Source organism: Typopeltis vanoorti, chromosome 15 (genome assembly GCF_054136105.1).
Source record: "Typopeltis vanoorti isolate ZY-2024b chromosome 15, IOZ_Tvanoo_1.0, whole genome shotgun sequence".
In the NCBI taxonomy this organism is placed as follows: Eukaryota; Metazoa; Arthropoda; class Arachnida; order Uropygi; family Thelyphonidae; genus Typopeltis; species Typopeltis vanoorti.
The window spans coordinates 75,132,174-75,151,663 of NC_143563.1; the positions used below are offsets into that span (position 1 = coordinate 75,132,174).

The 19,490-nt window shown below is 35.3% G+C and overlaps 1 protein-coding gene across 1 annotated transcript in view; it reads left to right on the plus strand.

Annotated features, from left to right (window-relative positions):
- The window catches only part of LOC150098900 (zinc finger protein 830), a 164,224-nt gene that overhangs the window by 68,790 nt on the left and 75,944 nt on the right, over positions 1-19,490 (plus strand). Inside the window, exon 4 of the mRNA XM_090404879.1 lies at positions 8,392-8,467. Within this exon, the coding sequence (XP_090261005.1) occupies positions 8,392-8,467 (76 nt within the window). The remainder of the gene's footprint in view (positions 1-8,391; positions 8,468-19,490) is intronic.

Sequence of the window (19,490 nt, forward strand, 5' to 3'; positions counted from 1 at the left end):
TTGAATTCTCTTTTTGATCCATTCTTATATAATAGCACTTTTATGCCACTCCTGAGAACTGATTGGGCTATAATTTGCTACTGTAGTCTTAGGACCTCCCTTACCAAGGGAGGTCCTATGACTACAGTAGTTCCCACTCCCTTAGAACTCTACCAGAGCTGAGACTTAAAGATCCTAGTCAGAGGCATTACCATTTCCCTTGCACATTCCTGCAAAACTCAAGCTGATATCCTATTTAATCTCACAGCTGTATTTACATTGAAATTCTGCAATATTCCAAGAACCTCCAGTTCATCCACCTCTCTTCTACATCAGTCTCTGTCACATATTTGGTCCAATAATTTAATTGGATTTGAATAGGAAGATTATTCATTATGTCCTGTAGTTGATTGTATTGACTCTTCCACGTAATAGCTTTCTAATCTCCTCTGAAACCTCAATGCCCACTCTTGTGTTAAAAACAGAATAGATTGCAAATATAAAATTAAAATTAACTAAAAATTCACACATATACCACAGTAATTAACTGTGGTATACGTGTGAATTTTTAGTTATAAATACTCCACAGGTTTCACTATCTAATACAGTAATATAAAATTAAAATTGCTTTGCCTGATAATGAAATAATGATTTCTTTTGAAGTTGTTTCCATATTCACTAATATACCGTTTCAAGAATCTCTTCAGTGCATATTACAATCTGATTTCCCTGAGGGTATTGTAAACTTATTCAAGTTCGCTATCACTGCAGTCTGTTTCACCTGGAAGAATACGTTACACAAAACAAATGGAGGGTATCATTATGGACGATCTCATCTGCCTTGGCAGGCTATTTCATGGGATGTATGGAAAGTCAGCTCTTCAGTACTATTTTTAAATGAACCTTTAAATGAATGATCAGAAGGAAGAAATGAAGAGAAAAAATCAGTAGGGTGGTACTAAAGAGACAGAAGTGCTTGGCAGTGGACACAGTAGTGGTGTGAGAGAAGAAGAGAGAATGGGAATACAAGAGGAACAGGGAAATGGGGGGAGCTCAGGTAGACAGGGAGACATGGCATAGAGAGAGAGAGAATGTTGAAAGTGGCAGTGAATGTGTGTATAAAGATGGAGTATATTGCAATGTGGGTGGAGAAGTGGAGACTGAACTGTTATATGTGGTAAGCGGTGATAAAGGTGATTTGGCAGTTGCGTGGGGAAATCACAACCAACATATGGCTTTGATAGGACTGGCTATAGACCTAAAAATTAACTTGTGTTTGTTAACAAATGACAGAAGTATCAGAAATAAAGGGGATGAAATGGTTTCAGTGATTGAGTTTATTCACCCCCAAATCATTGGAATAAGTGAAACATGGTTGAATGAAGATGATATCGTAACGGGAATAGAAATGGAAGGGTACAGTATTTTTCATGAGGATAGAAAGGGCAGGAAGGGAGGGGGAGTGCTGCTGATGATAGCAGGGGGAATTAAGTCCATAAGGTAGACATGAAAGGGGGAAATAGTGGCAATGGTTATGAGGCAGTGTGGTGTAATGTGGAGGTTGAGAGGAAGACATATTTAGTTGGATGTTGCTCTAAGCCTGGGAGTGTGGAAGATGGTGATGAAGAACTGTATAAACAATTTGTATTAGTGAACAAAGGAAGGGTGATTTTAATTATGGTGGGCTAGATTGGAATGAAGAGATAGCATTTGGGAATAAGGAAAATGAATTTCTCGAGTTCTTGAGAGATAACTATCTCAGGCAGCACATAAAGAAAGGCAACCGAAAATCAGGAGTTCTAGATCTCATCATTTCATCAAAAGGTGTAATTGTTAGAGGGGGGGGGGTTCACATTTTCCTCCAGTTAGTGAAAATTATCATGAAGTAATCACCTGTGTTGTGGCTAGTCATATGCAGACTTTTGCGAGGAAAGGATATATGTGGAATTATAAGGCTGGTGATTATGACAAGCTTAGGAGACAACCTCAAGCTATAACATGGAACAAGGAGTTGACCACTAAGTAAATAAATGCTGCATAGGAACTTACAAAGAAATACATAACAGCATCAATCTAAGAATGTATCCCAAAGGCCAAAAGGCTGAATAAGGCAGGTGTAAAAGAGATGAATGTGGAGCTTAAGCATGAAATCTGGAAAAAGAAAGTACAGGTAACCCTCGTATAACGCGGATGTTAGGTTCCATAGAAATGTCGCGTTATATAAATCGTGTTATACGAGACTTAGATCACATAGAAAAAGTAGGGTTAGGTTCCGAAATCGTTTTTTTTTTTTTATATTATATAAACAACAATGACATATCCAACAAAAACAATATTTTTATTTAATTCAGGTAATTCATGTAAGTTAAAAAAACTTAAATTATGAGACAAATATGGTATAAAATTATAAAAATTACAAATTGTACATAAATTTCATTGCACATAATACATAAATGTTTTAGACACAATAAAATAAAGCACATATTTTAATCGTCATTACTGTCTTCAAAAATAACATTTCGTAGATGTTCTTTAAGTGGCCGGAGGTCGTCACCACTTGAAATCTCTTGGACATCATTTGTATAATTCTCATTGCATACTTTGTCTGGTTTAGTCATCAAGAAGTCAGTAATAAGACTTTGTTTCCACTATGCTGCAATTTTTTATTAAGTTCATAATATGGCACTAAACAAACATCCAATTGTCTTGTGAATTTTCCCGAGTGCTCCATTGAGTGATCATTATCCGTAAAATAACTTCCTAACTTTCTTGCCAAGTCCAATCCTTCTGCTAATTTCTTTAAACTGAATTCTTTAACGGATTCATCACAATCAGAATCTTCGGCAGAACTTTCCCCGCTATTTGGTTCGACGCCATCTATTAATTGTACCAGTTCCTCCTCATTTAAATCTGTTTCTCCATCAATTAATTCATTAATTTCATTTTCAACCATATTGCAAAAGCCCTCTACACCAAGAATGTGTGCGACATTTATTATACGACATAGCTCAGCATCCACTGGAGGTACGAAATTTTGTTCCAGAACGGCTTCAGGCCATATTTTTTTCCAGCAAGCATTCAGCATAGAGGATAGAGTGGACTTGTCGAGCCCTTTCATCACACGAGGATTTGCAGATCGGTTAATAAACATTGGTTTTGTCATGTAATCATCTGATGCATTACTACAAAACAGTAGAGTAATTCTATCTTTGGAAACTTTGAATCCAGGAGCTGATCTTTCATTTTTCGAAATATAGGTGCGTTTTGGCATTTTTTTCCCAATATAACCCAGATTCATCTGCATTGAACACCTGGTCTGCACTATAACCACCTTCGTTAATGATTTTTAAAAGTTCTTTTGGGTATTTCCGGGCAGCTTCAATGTCTGCTGATGCTGATTCTCCCTGGATTTTAAGATTATACAAAGAAAACCGCGTTTTAAAGTTTTCGAACCAACGCTTACTGGCACAAAATCCATGCTGAAAGATTTCTTCTGAAGAATCTTGATTGAGTTCTTTTAAATGTTTATAAAATTTGAGAGCTTTTTGCTTGATAAGGTGTCCATCCAAAGGAATTTCTTTTGAGTGCAATCTTCTATCCAAATCATTAGAGATTTCTCCATTTTTTCTATTAGAATATCACGAACACGAGCAACGTGCTTTGCACTTACCGTTGATCCAGCAATAACACTTTCTCGGATTTTATGTTTATTTTGTTTGATTGTTCGAATTGTTGATTCATTTAAATTCAGAGTTCTTGCAACAACTCCTGGTTTTTCTCCAATTTTCAACCGATTCAAGATTTTAATTTTTTCTTCGAGAGAAATGAATATCCTCTTCAATGTTGTTTTTTTCCCTCTCGTTGCAGTTTTAGTGGCCATTACAATAAAAATAAACTTTTACATAAAAAAAAAAAAAAAGCATTACATATGTATGTAACTCAGCAGAAAATAAACTGCTCAGCTTGAGAATAACACACTTATGATTTTAAATGTGCTTTCTTGGCAGAAAACGAAGACAGTTTTCAACAATAAACATTTTATACAGTAAACCCTAGATGGTGAATTCTCAGAGGTGACACATCTGAGAATTTTGCTGGCATGTCAACGATTTACAGGTGATATCCTTTTATACGCTAATAAATTATTCAAGTTTTTTTTTTAATTGTTACAATATGTACAAGCTGAATTTTGTTTTACACAAGACAGCAGCTATAAAGACGTGCATATGATTGGTGCAGGATTAACAAAGGATCGCACAACCCAAAGACAAAAGGAACCGACAAGTGTTGAGTTGAAATGCTAATTCTCTTCAATCGAATTCCATAACATCTGAAACTGTCATAACAACATTCACTATTAGTTTTAACACATTCACAACAGGGTGTCATTTATTGTTCTGATGGAACTTCTCATTACTGACTGGCTCAACTCACACAAACGTTTCAACCCTTGGTTGAATTTTATGGCTTCTTGGCAGGCAACCTCACACATTCGTTATATGACTTGTTTCAATTCTTGGTAGTCTTTTATTTTAAATTAGCCTTTGTGATCTGTCATAATGACATCGAGAATTTCAAATGCAATAAAACAAACACTTATTTCATAATTGAAAAATTGGACAATAGTTTTTAGTTAGATACTGTGTTTCGGTGCAACATATGGTTTTGCTCAAGTCTATACAGCATAGTTTCTGTGAGAGGGTACATGCGATTTATTAGTTAGCGCCGTTTTTATTCCATCTGTCTCTAATTGCACTATTTGTTGAGAATGACACAGACTGCAAAAGCCTCTGTACAGTACCTTATTCAGTGATACATTAAAACTAAATTCGATACTTATAACTACTTGCCCGATACGGGCAGACACAAATTTAAAGAAGATAAAATTTGATTTTTAAGTCCCGCGGTGAAAAATATGAAAAAATAAAAAATAAAGGGTTACTAGAAATTGTAGACCGCGTTATATCGAAACCATGTTGTATAAGTACCGCGTTATACGAGGGTTACCCGTATTTTGGAGGAAGTACAAGATGAATAATGGTAATCAGTCGCATAAAGAATATAAAGAACAAGCCAGGAGATTGACTCAGTTAGTAAGGAAAACAAAAATAGAGTATGAGCAGAAATTGGCAAAGCAGGCTAAGAAAAACCCTAGAGAGTTTTTTCGATGTGGTAAGTAGAAGGAAGAATGATCATGGAAAGATGAAATTAAGGGATTAAAGTGGTAGAATGGTAACTGCTGCAGAAGACATTGTTGAGGTATTCAGTGATCAGTTTATAAGGGTATTTCATCCTGATCAGGGTGGAAACATGAGGGACTTAAGTGTAGTGGGCATAGGAGAGGATAGCTTAATTGTGAGTGAGCAGGAGGTATTTGAGGAAATAAATAACCTTGATGTTAATAAGGCGATAGGATTTGATGACATATCACCATGCATCTTAAGGAAATGTTCCAGGGAACTGGCAGTGGCATACCTGTTTAATAAGAGTTTTGCAACAGCACAGGTTCCAAGGGAGTGGAAGGAGGGTAAAATTGTTCCACTCCTTAAAGGCGGTGATAAAGCTGTAGCTTCAAATTATAGGCCGGTCTGTATATCTGGAGTTGTGGTGAAGATCCTGGAGAGATTAGTGAGAAGTAGAATATAGAAATGGGTTGATAACAGCAGTATTTTCTGTGGTTATCAGCATGGGTTTGTTAAGAGGAGATCATGTTTCACTAACTTACTTATGTACTATAACAAGGTGACAAATACCTTGGACAAGGGAGATGCATATACAGTGGTGTACTTGGATTTTTCAAAGTCTTTTGATAGACTACCACATGACAAGCTGTTAAATAAATTGAAACAGATGAGATTGGATAACAGACTTCTGTGTTGGATCAGTGACTGACTGTCGGATAGGTATCAGAAAGTTGTATATGGGGGTGCAGTATCTCAAAAGAGAAAATCACCAGTGGTTTGCCACAGGGGTCAGTTTTGGGGCCATTGTTGTTCAATTTGTATGTTAATGATATTGGGTTGGGTTTAACTAGTGATATCCAGCTGTTTATGGATGATGCAAAACTGGCGAGAGCAATGCACAGTCAGGCTGATGTCCTTACAAGAGGCTGATGCCTCTTGTAAGGACTTGAATAGATTGCATGAATGGGCAGGTAAGTGGAATTGTCAGTTCAATGTTGCCAAGTGTAAAATTTTGTGATGTGGTAAGCAACGATGGGATGCAAAGTATACACTTGGTGGGGAAACTTTAACAGAAGTAGAGGAGATGAGAGATCTAGGAGTGATGGTGGACAAGGATCTGAAATTCGGGGGCCACATTGCACAGGTTGTGAAGACATCACCTCGAATAATGGCAATGATGCAGAGAACCCTGACATGCAGAAATAAAGACGTTATTATTCCATTGTATAAGGCATTGATCAGGCCTCATATGTATTATTGTGCACAGATTTGGTCGCTGGGTTTTCATGGCGACAAGGATATGTTGGAAAGGATACAGAGAAGATTCACAAAGGTAGTTAGTGGTCTTTGGAATGTGGAGTACGCGGACAGATAGAGAGAATGTAAGTTGCAGAGCCTCGTGAATAGGAGGAAGGAGGGGGGATATGATTGAGATATATAAGCTGGTCAGGGGTTGTTATCAGGTAGACATGGAAGAGATTTTTCATAGAATGGGAGAGGGGAGCAGAACAAGAGGCCATTGCTGGAAACTGTATAAGGAGGGTGTGAGCAAAGGAGTGAGAAGCAGGTTCTTTGCATGGAGGGTGGTTGGTGACCGGAATGCATTGCCTGAGTGTGTTGTGGATGTGGATACACTGATTGGATGGATGTGGTTGGATGTGCATTGTATGCAATAGTGAGTACCTCCCATGATGAGTCTCTGATTCCATGGAGGTCAAATGTTAATAATAATCTCTCTCACTCGCATTTGATAATCCTTAGACTAATCAAAACCTTTAAAACATTTACTTCTACAACCTGAATTCTGATCTCCAGACTATTTTTCAGTAGACTTCTGACAATTTTGTTAACTTCATTACTTTCAAAACTCAATCCTCTCATATTTCTTGTAGCTAAAAAATTTCTTTCTCTCTTGCTTTCGACAATACCTAAATTGTGGTACATCTGCAATGAAAGTAGTTAATACATGCAAAGTGGCTGAGACTGTTTTTGAAAGTAAGAAAGGTATCATAGGTAAAAGAAGACAGGACCTATCAACATGGTTTGTGTTCCAAACATTTCTCAGAAAATCTAAGACTAATTATAAACAACTAGACTTAAAGGAATCATTAATACACAGGATTGTTTGAGAAATGTGGAACTTCTGTTCACACAAAATTCAAATGAATATAGCTGTTCCCCAGTAATTATGGCAAGGAAGCTGGATATGGCAGTATCAATCTTTTCAGTGTTTTTACAGTAAAATCCTGTAGGTTGCCAAACATATGGTTTGCTGTTGCATTGTAATAGCCAGGATCGAATGCTAGTCTCGAAATTCATGCTTGCTCTTGTTATCATTCAGGGAATGAGAGGTGTGATTGAAGTCTGATTAGTGGAATAATGAATTGCTGACCATTTAAAACTATATATTTAGAAATTTATGTACATTTAATTATACAAATACAATATTTATTTTACAAATGATATTCTATCTTTTTCAATTTAGCTACTTGAATACAAATACGATATTCTACCCTATGGTTCTTCTTTATGAACTGGTCAGTAACATCATCATAAAAGGTTAGTTGTAACTTAATTTTCCCAAGCAACACACATACTTCTAAAGGCTGGCTGAAGCTCACTGGCTAGAGCTATGTTGACTGTGTATGGCTGTGTTTAAGCAACAGAGTGAGACAATGTGAAATGGCTATGCGCACCATGAAATTACAGTGCTGCTGTGAGGACCTGGAAGCTCCTACAACCTAGCAAGCGAAGGTAACTTTGACTAGACGAGCAAGCATCGGCCTTCGTTACACAACACAAAGCTTAATTATTGCTGCGCAAGCTTAAGACGTCTTCAGTCTACAAAAATGAAAGCCTAAATGGAATGCTTATAAATACATGCATTTATTAACAAATAAATATTACTTTTTTCTCAATTAATGAGCTTGTGCAGCAAACATGGAGAATTCGCTTCTGGTAATAGCAAACTTTATGCATCATAATGGCTGTGTTAACAAGCATATTTTCTCTGGTACCCCTCTCCCAACAATACATAGTGTGATATGCTTTTCTTGACATTTACTATTATTGAATCAGATGGCTACCAAACATAATGCCGGATATATATATATATAGCATGTATTTTGTTTTGTTAAGAGATCTATTAAATATCCTTAAAACTTATTTTTGATTTATAAAAACTACTGGTATTAACACTTCAATTTTTTTAAAAAATGCTTCTTTATAGTTGATGCAGTTGATGGCGATGAAAAACATACATTGCAGGATGACATATCTTCAATCCAGGAGGAATCTACTTTAAAGTAAGCACATTTTCATTTTTGAAAATTCTATTAGCAAAAAATTATACTTTAGCAAAAGATATGTGCTGCCTCTAATGAGTTATGTTTCCCTGCACCCATGATTACGGATATTAGCGATGCCATCGTTATGTCAAGAAAGAGAGAGAGAGAGAGAGAGAGAATGTAACGGAGATGCTTATTTTGGCTGGTACAAATAATCTAGCAGATGACAAGTATCGTATGCTAGAAAATATGAAAAGTTGCCAGTGCAAGCAAATAAGAAGAGTGAGAAAGTAAAAATTGTGAGTCTGTTGCTACAGTATGATAGAGGTGAGCTGAGACAGAGCTATGATCACAAATGAGTCTGCACAGATTGTGCAGTAGGAATTGTGTGAAGCTTGTGAATGTGTGGAGTGAATTTGAGGAAAGAAAGGATTTATATAAAGTGGATAGTTTGCATTTGAATGAATTTGGAGCCAGGTGTCTTGAGAAAGTATTTTTCTGAGAGAGTTTAGAAGCGCATAGTCAAGAAAACTTAAATGTTGGAGCGGGGGGGGGGGTTGAGTGTGGATCCAGGAAACCTAGAGGTTATTAAGTGGAAGAGTGGTCACACGATGTTTAGTATAGTTCTCCAGGTTCTTGACTTTAGTGGGCTAATTAGCACAAGATGTAAGGAAGGTTGTGGGATACAGTCACTATTGCAGCTTATGTATACTACTGCCAGAAATATTTTGAATGGAGATAGAATGCAAAGGAATGTTTTCAGAGAGGAAAGGACACAAATTGTTGGAGAGAGGTTTTCCTAATGATAGTAGAAGATTTGAAGCCAATAAAAGAGTAGAAATACATTAGGAGCACAAAGATATAAAGGACAATTCATTTGAGGCTATCTAGTGTGAGATAAAAGCCAACAAACTGAAATCTATAATTGGTTGCTGCTATAAATCATGGGGGTATAAGGGAGAATATAGATGGCATTGCATTGGCAAATTAGCACAATGAGCACAGATGGAGTAATTATTACAGGGGATTTCAAATAATTGGGGGAGGGTTAGGTTAGAGATTTGACAGGATTGCATATGGAACTGTTGCATAAATTGGAGCAAATGGGAATGGATATGAATCTGGTGATATGGATTAGAGGGTAGCTTATGGACAGATGTCAGGTTTATGAAGGAGTTTAGGAGAAGGCAGGTGATTAGTGGTGTACCATAAAGCTCAGTACTTAGTCTTCTGTTTAATTTGTACATCAATGATATAGGAAATGATTTGACAGGAAGTATTCAGTTGTTTACTGATGATTCAAAGATGGGAAGAGAGATAGTCAATGAAGGTGATATAGAAATCTTGCCGATGACTTAAATAGACTAGCAGTATGGGCAAAGGTAAATGGCTGCCAGTTTAATGTTGCCAAGTGTAAGGTGATACATTTAGGGAGGAGATCACAAGCTTTGCTATATTCATCGATCTGAATTTCAGGAAACTGATGGGGCCATGGACTTGGGAGTGATTGTAGACAGGGAGTTGAAATTTAGAGGACATATTGCAAAGGTTGCCAAAACAGTATATCAGATTACGTTGAAGAACACACACTGACAAGCAGGGATAGGGAGATTATTGTTTCTCTTTATAAGACTTTAATGAAGCCATATCTGGACTACTGAGCACAGATCTGGTTATCTGAATTCCATGGGGAATGAAGAAGTTGTGGAGAGGATCAAGAGGCAAGTGACAAAAATTGTAACAGTTCTATGGATCTCTCCTGATGAATCTTCTGACTCCATGGAGATACCATAATAATAATAATAAGATTCAAAAATACTGTACAGTGTATCCAAGTTGTGGAACTTTTTTCCCTGCCTGTGTTTATAACCCACTTTAAATATTTAATCCATAATGTAGTTTTAAGCAGTACTGATATCATAATGAACATCACTCTTCAGCAATCTCTCTCTCTCTCTCTCTCTCTGTGACACCTTAAAATTAATTTAAATTGTCCCCCCCCCGAGACGTTGATAATTCATTAACAAAAGAAACTAGTAATTATAAGCGCAATTTGATTAAATACTGTACTATATCTATACATCTTATCCTTCCAATGCCTTTAACCCTTAATTAGATGTGCAAATGCAATATAACATTGTCCTAAGCTTATTTTCTTAGCTAATAGCATGAATTACCTTAAATGTAATTAAATACCTGAACTTTTTCCATAATGAAATGGCTTTCAAATAATGTTATTTAAAAAAAACACAATTATCTTGCAAAGACTGGTTCACGTGAGTTGAGTGCATTGTGAAAAGTGAGTCTGGCTCCACTTCAAGTGCATCCTATGTCCTTGTTTTGTTATTTGTCTTTCTTATCAATTATTGTTTATGGATGATTTATATAAATTCAATATATTCAACAGAACAATAAATGAAAGAAAACACAAACTGAGTTGTGTTATAGAGTACATTTTAAATCCATATTAAAGGAAAGGATATTTCTGTATAATTACATGCAATGCATAGTGAGAATTAAAGAATATATTACTTTGTTTTGTCATCATAATATTGAGTTTTTTTTAAATGTCGCCTGTATATTTATGTTGTATTTTTAGAGTTCTGGTTATGTGAAACTTCCCAAGATTTGGCAAAGAGTAATTCTTAGAACTTTCATCGAATAGTGTCAAAGCTGCCTACCAGAATGCATGGAGGATGTCCCTGTTAAGAGACTTACATGCATTCTGGTAGGCAGCTTTGACACTGTTGGATGAAAGTTCTAAGATTAATGCAATTTTCAAATAATTATTTATTTTCATGTGTTATGAAAATTCCCATATTGTGCTTGTATATTTAAGTTGTATTTTTAGAGTCCTAGTTATGTGAAACTTCCCAAAATTTGGCAAAGAGTAATTCTTAGAACTTTCATCAAATAGTGTCAAAGCTGCCTACCAGAATGCATGGAGGATGTCCCTCTTAAGAGACTTACATGCATTCTGGTAGGCAGCTTTGACACTATTGGATGAAAGTTCTAAGAATAATGCAGTTTTCAAATAATTATTATCACGTGTTATGAAAATTCCCATATTGTACCTAAGTTGGTGTTTCCGTGACAGAAACATTTCTGTCGCGGAAACACCATTAAATCTTACTATGAGTCCTGAGTAGTACAATAAGCCTAAAACCTCTTGCATCAGTTTTTTCCTCCAACTCTTGCCTGGACAACCAAAGCAATTCACCTCCCATACTATCATAAACTGCCCACTACATCCGCTCCTGAACTTTTGCCAAGAGGACATCAGAAAAACCCTGATTAATCTTGATACTAATAAGGCTCCTGGTGCAGATAGTATTCCTCCAGTTGTGCTCAAGACATGTGCTCCAAAATTGATATCTGTCCTGTATTTCTTATATAAACTATCATATTCTATTGGCATCTACCCAGCAGCATGAAAGTAAGCCTATATCTAGTCTGTATCCAAAAAGAGAGACAAAAGTCAGCCATCTAACTATCTATCCATTGCTCTCATCCCCTCAGTACTTTCAAAAGTGATAGAGAAAATTATTGACAACCAGCTTCTTCATTGCCTAGAGACTCAACAGTTAATTAGCTATCACCAATATGAATTCTGCCATTCTTGTTCTACAGCTGACCCCCCTAGCTCATCTCATCTACCTTTGGACACCTACCATGGAAAGATTTGGAGAAACCTATGTTATCACTCTTTGACATAATCAAAGCCATTCATTCGTGTCTGGCACTGAGCTCTCCCAAACAAGCTACCATCTTATGGCCTTCATCCTGCAATCTGTGATTGGATTCAGGAGGGAGACCTGCACTTGGTCTTTCATTACATGTTGTGATGAATGGCTTCCTCTCATCAGATTTCTCCATCAATGCTGAAGTGCCAAAGGGTTCTGTGCTCTCACCCATGCTTTTCCTGCTTTACATCAGTGACCTCCTTTCTCTGACTTCAAATCCTATTCATCAAAACTTTGCTGACGACAGTACTCTAATGGCAGATGCCTCAAAATCTTCCATAACCAGTGACTGACCTCCTCAATATCCTCATGGAGTGATAACTTAGTAAATTTCAGTGCCATAAAAGCTCAAACCTGCCTTATTACATCATCATCATCAAATTCCTGATATACCCTCAAGGGGTGTACACAGTGGTGAGCTATGAAAATTTTAACAAAGGGCTTGCATCGTCGAGCAAAAAAAAAAAAAAGCCGTATTTCACACAGAAACTTTTATTAATACAGCTTGTGTACAAATTCCAATCAAAAAGTATGCTATCATTTTTAAACAAATATTTCATGATCTAAACATGAAATATTTGCACATAATCAACTGTGTTAATTTAGCTTACATAAGAAAAACATTTTTTAACTATCAAAATATAATAAGAATGAAATCTTTTATAACACATTTGATTGACTACTGGTTTTACCATATGATTGGCCTACCAGAAGGGAGAAGGGTAAAGATAGCCCATGCGCTTATTTTATTTTCAAACTTGGACGCATTCGTCATTATTGGGGTTGAAACAATAATTCCAAATAATCTATACACTGCTGAATAGACTAATTTTTGTTAGGTTATCAAAAAAATATATTTTTTCAAAAAAAAAAATTTTTTTGAAAAAAATAAAAAAGTAAACAAGAACAAGGGGCTTGCAAATTTGAGAAAAATTTAACAAAGGGCTCACGCGAGCCCCTTATAGCTCACCACTGGGAGTACAGGATATGATAGTACTACATGAAAAACTTACACCATTACTAACTTCCTATCTACAATTTTCCTCCAAATCAGTCTGTTACCTGTCAAGACTTCAACATTATCAGATCTTATATTTCTATCTTCTAAGGCACTTTTTTACTGTATCAATCCACCTATATCTTGGTCTTCCTCTGATCAAGACCAAGATATCTTGGTCTTTCCTGCCAACCTGGCAGAGAACACTTGTTTTGTTAATCTTTCCTCTCCCATTCTGTTTAAGTGACCATACCACCTGATTAGCTCTGCTAACACATTCCTGGATGCTGATAATGTCAAGTTCTTTCCTAATATCTTCGTTTTTAATATGATATTGCCATTGATGCCACCCATGCCCCTAATCTTTCTCAGGATTCTCATATCTGCATTTCTAGTCTTTGGTCAAGTGTTTTCCTTCTGACCAGCTCTCAGATCCATAAGTTAAAATTGGCTTTAATACTGTCTTGTATACAGCTAATTTAGTGTTTTGGCTAATTTCTCTCTTATTCCATATAAATTTATTCAGTTGATTTCCTACCATACCAGCTTTGTTGATTCTGTTGTCTATATTCATATTTAATTTACCATCTTCACTAAAAATTGTGCCTAAGTAGTTGAAATATTTTAATTGTTCTATAGGTTCTCCATTCATAATGCAGTTGATATTTTCAATGTTTCTTCCTATTTTCATTGTCTTTGTCTTTTTTAAATGCTGACCTTCATACCATATCTATTACAACAGTTATTCAATTTAGTCAGGGAGTCTTGCTGACTGGTAGTGGATTAATTTAGAAGTATAACATCATTCGCATAAAACAAAAGATTATTCTTCAATAATCTTTCTGTATTTTAGTCCACAGTTCATCTGAGAGCTGCTGAACTTTTATTCGCTTTAAAACTTTCTTACGTGTTTCTGCAATCTGTTATTGGATTCAGTAGGGAGGCCTGCACTGGTCTTTCATTACACGTCATGGTGGATGGCCTCCTCTCATCAGATTTCTCCATCAATGCTGGAGTGCCAAAGGGTTCTGTGCTCTCACCCATGCTCTTCCTACTTTTCATCAGTGACCTCCTTTCTCTGACTTCAAATCCTATTCAAAACTTTGCTGACGACAGTACTTTAATGTTAGATGCCTCAAAATCTTCCATAACCAGTGACTGACCTCCTCAATATCCTCAAATGGAGTGATAACTTAGTAAATTTCAATGCCAAGAAAACTCAAGCCTGCCTTATTACTCACAAGAAAAATCCTATCTCATCCCCCTTTTACTTTTGATAATGTTTCAGTTTCCTTTCAAGATCAGCTTTCTCTTCTTGGTTAACTGTAACATCCAGTTTATCCTGGCACAAACATATTACATACATAGCCATCTTAGCCTCTAACAAGCTTGGTGTTCTTTTCCGTTATAAGCATTACTTCTATTCCTCTCAACTCTTAACACTTTTTTAGGTCTCAGATCCAACCAGTCTTGGAGTATTGTTCCCATATTTTGAATGGAGCATCCATGCCTCCCTAATAGATGATTCTTCCTTCACTGACTCCTTTCAGTCACTTTCCCATAGGTGCTCTGTTTCAGTGCTATGCCTTCTCATGGGCATTGTGCCTTTGAATTGGCTGCTACCATTCCTGCACTTTCTTCTAACCATGTAATAACTAGAGTAGCAACTGGCCAACATCCACATACTATCCAACTCCAAACACATCGAACTAACTTCTCATCATCTTCCTTCATTCCATCCACTTGTGTTCTTTGGAACAATCTCTGCCATACTGTTTAAGAAATTTCCCACTCTTTAAGAAATCAATCAATAGGCTACATTTTTTTCCCTTAATTACTTGCCCACACATGGCACTGTAGTGTTTTAGGTCTTATGACCTTAAATGTGTGAGGTCATCATTAAAAAAAAAAAAAGTACTCTGGCTATTCATCGTTCCTTTTCAGTTTAATTCCAAACTCTCAAAAACAGTTCCCACCTCTCTCTTCCTTTTCATCTACTGCTGTCTTTTGAAACAGCAGCAACGCGTTTCTTCCTTCTCAGCTTTCTACCAGTACATAGTATCAATATATTATAATAATAAGTAAATAAATAAAATCTTCAGTCCACTCTCATTTATCCAGTATTCAAGTAAATATCAACCAAATACACTAATATTCCTTAGAAGTTGCATGGAGATCTCCTTCAAGTTATGTAGCTTCAACAGGATGTTCAAGTTACACAACATATTTGTTGACAGTGCTGTGTAGTTGATTTTATTAGAAGTCTAATTGATAAGACTGTAATATACAAAATGCATTTTAGAAAAAAAAAAAAAAAAATTTAAGCCTTAACTTAAAAATACCGAAGAATTTTGGGGAAAAGGAAAGAAATAGAATACTAGATGCAATAAAACAAGAATTACAGAAAACAGAGAGGCCTAATAATAATTGGCTTCTTCTCAGGTGCATCATTCTGAATCTTATACAGAGGTCTTATATATACACTGGTCTTATACAGAGGTTATGGGTTTTTCCTGCTCAGAAACTGGTTTTTTATCACTCAAAGACAAACTGGTCCTGTGAATCCACTTATCTAGAGACATAAATACTTACTGTATCTTGTTCTATAATCTCTATTCCCTAGTAAAGTAGGGAATTCCCTAGTAAAGTAGGGAATTCCCTAGTAAAGTAGGGAATAGAGATTATAGAACAAGATACAGTAAGTATTTATGTCTCTAGATAAGTGGATTCACAGGACCAGTTTGTCTTTGAGTGATAAAAAACCAGTTTCCGAGCAGGAAAAACCCATAACCTCTGTATAAGACCAGTTAACTCACCTTTTGATTTAAAAAAAAAAAAAAACCTGATAAAGGTTCTGAGCATCATAGACAAGATTCAAACTCAGGTCTTTCCAACCAGAGGACTCCATCAAAACCAAATGAGCTATAGAAACTCCAATAATTTGGGTTGCTATTGAAATAATAGATCTTTGGCATAAAAAGCAAAAGTTAAAAGAAAAACTTTCTACTCAGAGCACACCTGACTTACTTGAAAACCACAGTGAAAAAATAAAATTACATCTAAATGTAGAGAAGCAAAATAAAATTGGATAAATCAAAAAGCAAATATAAGTCAGAATGCAGCTGTCCATCATCGTAATAGAAAATTATATAAAGCACAGTAAAATAACTTTCAAAAGACATAAACCTATACCAACTAAAAATGAAAGATAAAAGAGGCTGTCTGAGTTATGAAGTTTAAAAAAAAATGCAATGAACCATTTTAAATATTTTGCAAAAGTTAACACTAAAAATTATGAAAAAAAAAGTTTGCTAAAAGTGAGGAGACTCCAAAAATTTAAAGATAGAAATAGATGCTACAATCAGACAAATGAAAACAGAAAAGCTCCAGGTAGAAATGAAATACTGATAGAGTTCTGGAAAGAGAGAAGAAAAAGCAAAGCATTATTTAGTGCAGTTATTTAATCAAGTCTTAAGTTCTGGAGAAATTCCTGATGACTGGAAATTGTGAAAAATAATTCCCATAAATTAAAAAAGGCTGTATTCGGGAAAGTGCAAATTTTAGAACAATAATCTTACTAACTCACACACATAAATTATTTATAAAACTATACAAAATAGAATTAAAGCAGCTCATGAGCACAATTTAGGAGAAAAGCAAATGGATTTAGAAGAGAGAGAGAGAGATCTAAAATTGGTGCAAATAAACTCTTTTACAGTTATCTGAATTGATGTGGGAAGAAAACAGAAACCTTTACTGCTACTTTATAGACTTTAAACAAGCATTTGACTTAATAAGCAAAAATAAGTTGTTTGAAATTTTAAAACAAAAATAAAATTAGGAAAAAATACTCATTGTTGTCATCCTTCAGTACTATAAAAATGCTATGGCAACAATAATTTGGAGCAGTTGAAACTTCTGAAATATCATTTGAGAAAAAGTGTCATGCAGGATGTCCATTTTCATCAGATTTGTTTAAATTTCTGAAGGAACTGGTAGAAGAATTACTCCCAGAAAACATGGGAATTCTGTGAATTGGCAAAATTTACATTATATAAAATATGCTGATCCCAACAACCAGTTCATCCAAACAAATCAAACTAACACAACATTCTAAACTTACCAGAATCCGTGCCAAAAAAAATTATTTCCACATCCACTTTATATACATCTGTGGCATAAATTCAAACCTAAACACCATTCATCAGCACTTACAGACATCCAAACTGACCTCCTAAAACAGCATGGACTGAATCCTTTCCTTTAGTGTTACATGGTGATCAGTATTCATTTTAGACAAATTAGGGACTCTACAAATGTGTTATAAATAATAATTTTTAATTTCCTGACGTTCAACCTTCATATTAAGGTCATCATCTGGAGCACACACACACACACACATATATATATATATACAGAGACAGGCTAAATTACATTTCACACAGTATGCTAAAGAGACAATGATTTGATCAACGGTTATTCTACTGGCCTGACCTCTAGTGAAAATAAAATTAAATTAAAATCAAGAAACGAAATAAAATAAAATAACTATATCAAAGCTATATTCTATTTAAGACAACATCAGAGAAACAATCTTTCATATAGATAGTTTTATTACAGTAAAAATGATGTCCTAATTTAACATGACAATTGTTATATTAGATTTAAGATCCTGGATTAACTTTATAAATAGGACAAACTAGGAAAATAGGACAGACTATGGTCCTATTTATGATTAACTCTTAGGGAGAAAGGTTAAATGGGTAGAATATGTGCCTTACATATTCTTGGGATTTTTAGACCCTCATTATTTTTAATATTAGGGCAGTTGATAAGAATATCACAGTCCTCCTTAAATTTACATTCATACTATGTTTTGGTGTGACATAAACAACAGGTGCTTTACCAGTCAATTCTATGTAAAGTGTTCAGGACATGATCAGAATTGCCAACTTGACCATAGTTATAATATTTAATGTGCTGTTTATGTTCCTTTCTTCTGATAGGAATTGTGTGCGTCCTGTTTCCCCTATATAGGGCAAATTACAGGTGCAATGAATATGTATACTCCAGGGTAGGCCATTAGAGGGAGTGGATCCTTGGATGAGTTGAGTAAGTTCTTTAATTTTGCTGGAGGTTTAAAGGTGGCTTTAAGGTTGTATTTCTGTAGTATTCTGTTTATCTGATTTCTCTTTAATGTATGGAATGGTTACAATTTTATTGTAGTCTAGTTTATTTTTGATTTTAAGTGAGGTCTTATACAGAATTTTCTTGATAGTATTTTGACTGTACTCATTTTTTAGGAAGGTATTGCTGATAACTTTTAATTCATCTTTAAGTGCTTGTTCATTAGAGCAAATCTTCAAAGCTCTGTTTTTTAGTGTATTAATGACATCTAGTTTTTGTGTTGGGTAGTAGTAGGAGTTTATGTGTGTATATTGGCCAGTATGTGTCAGTTTCCAATAAACAGTGACAAGTGTATCTAGAAACGGAAGTGTGCTCTGCTTTTCAATCTCAATTCTGAATTGTATGCGTTTGTGTTGTGTGTTTAGGTGGCTGAGGAAAGTGTCTAATGTCTGCTGCCAGACATTAGACACTTTCTAATTAAACAGAATACTACAGAAATACAACCTTAAAGCCACCTTTAAACCTCCTGCAAAATTAAAGAATTACTGAACTCATCAAAGGATCCACTCCCTCTGCTGGCCCACCCTGGAGTATACCGTATTCATTGCACCTGTAATTTGCCCTATACAGGGGAACAGGATGCACAATTCCTATCAGAAGAAAGGAACATAAATGACACATTAAATATAATAACTAAGGTCAAGCTGGCCTTTCTGATCATGTCGTGAACACTTCACATAGATTTGACTGGTAAAGCACCTACTGTTTACATCATCAAAACATGGTATGAATGTAAATTCAAGGAGGCCTGTGAGTTCTTATCAACCACCTTAATCTTAACAATAATGAGAGCCTAAAAATCCCAAGAATATGGAAGTGCATATTCTACCCACTTAACGTTTCTCCCTAAGAGTTAATTATAAATATGACCATAGATAATCTAGGATCTTAAATCTACTGTAACAATTGTCATGTTAAATTAGGACATAATTTTTACTGTAATAAAACTATCTATATGATAGAATGTTTCTTTGATGTTGTCTTAAATAGATTTCATTTATTTCATTTATTTATTTTAATTTTATTTTATTTTCACTAGAGGTCAGGCCAATGGAATAACCGTTGATCAGATCATTGCCTCTTTAGCATACCGTGTGAAATGTAATTTAGCTTG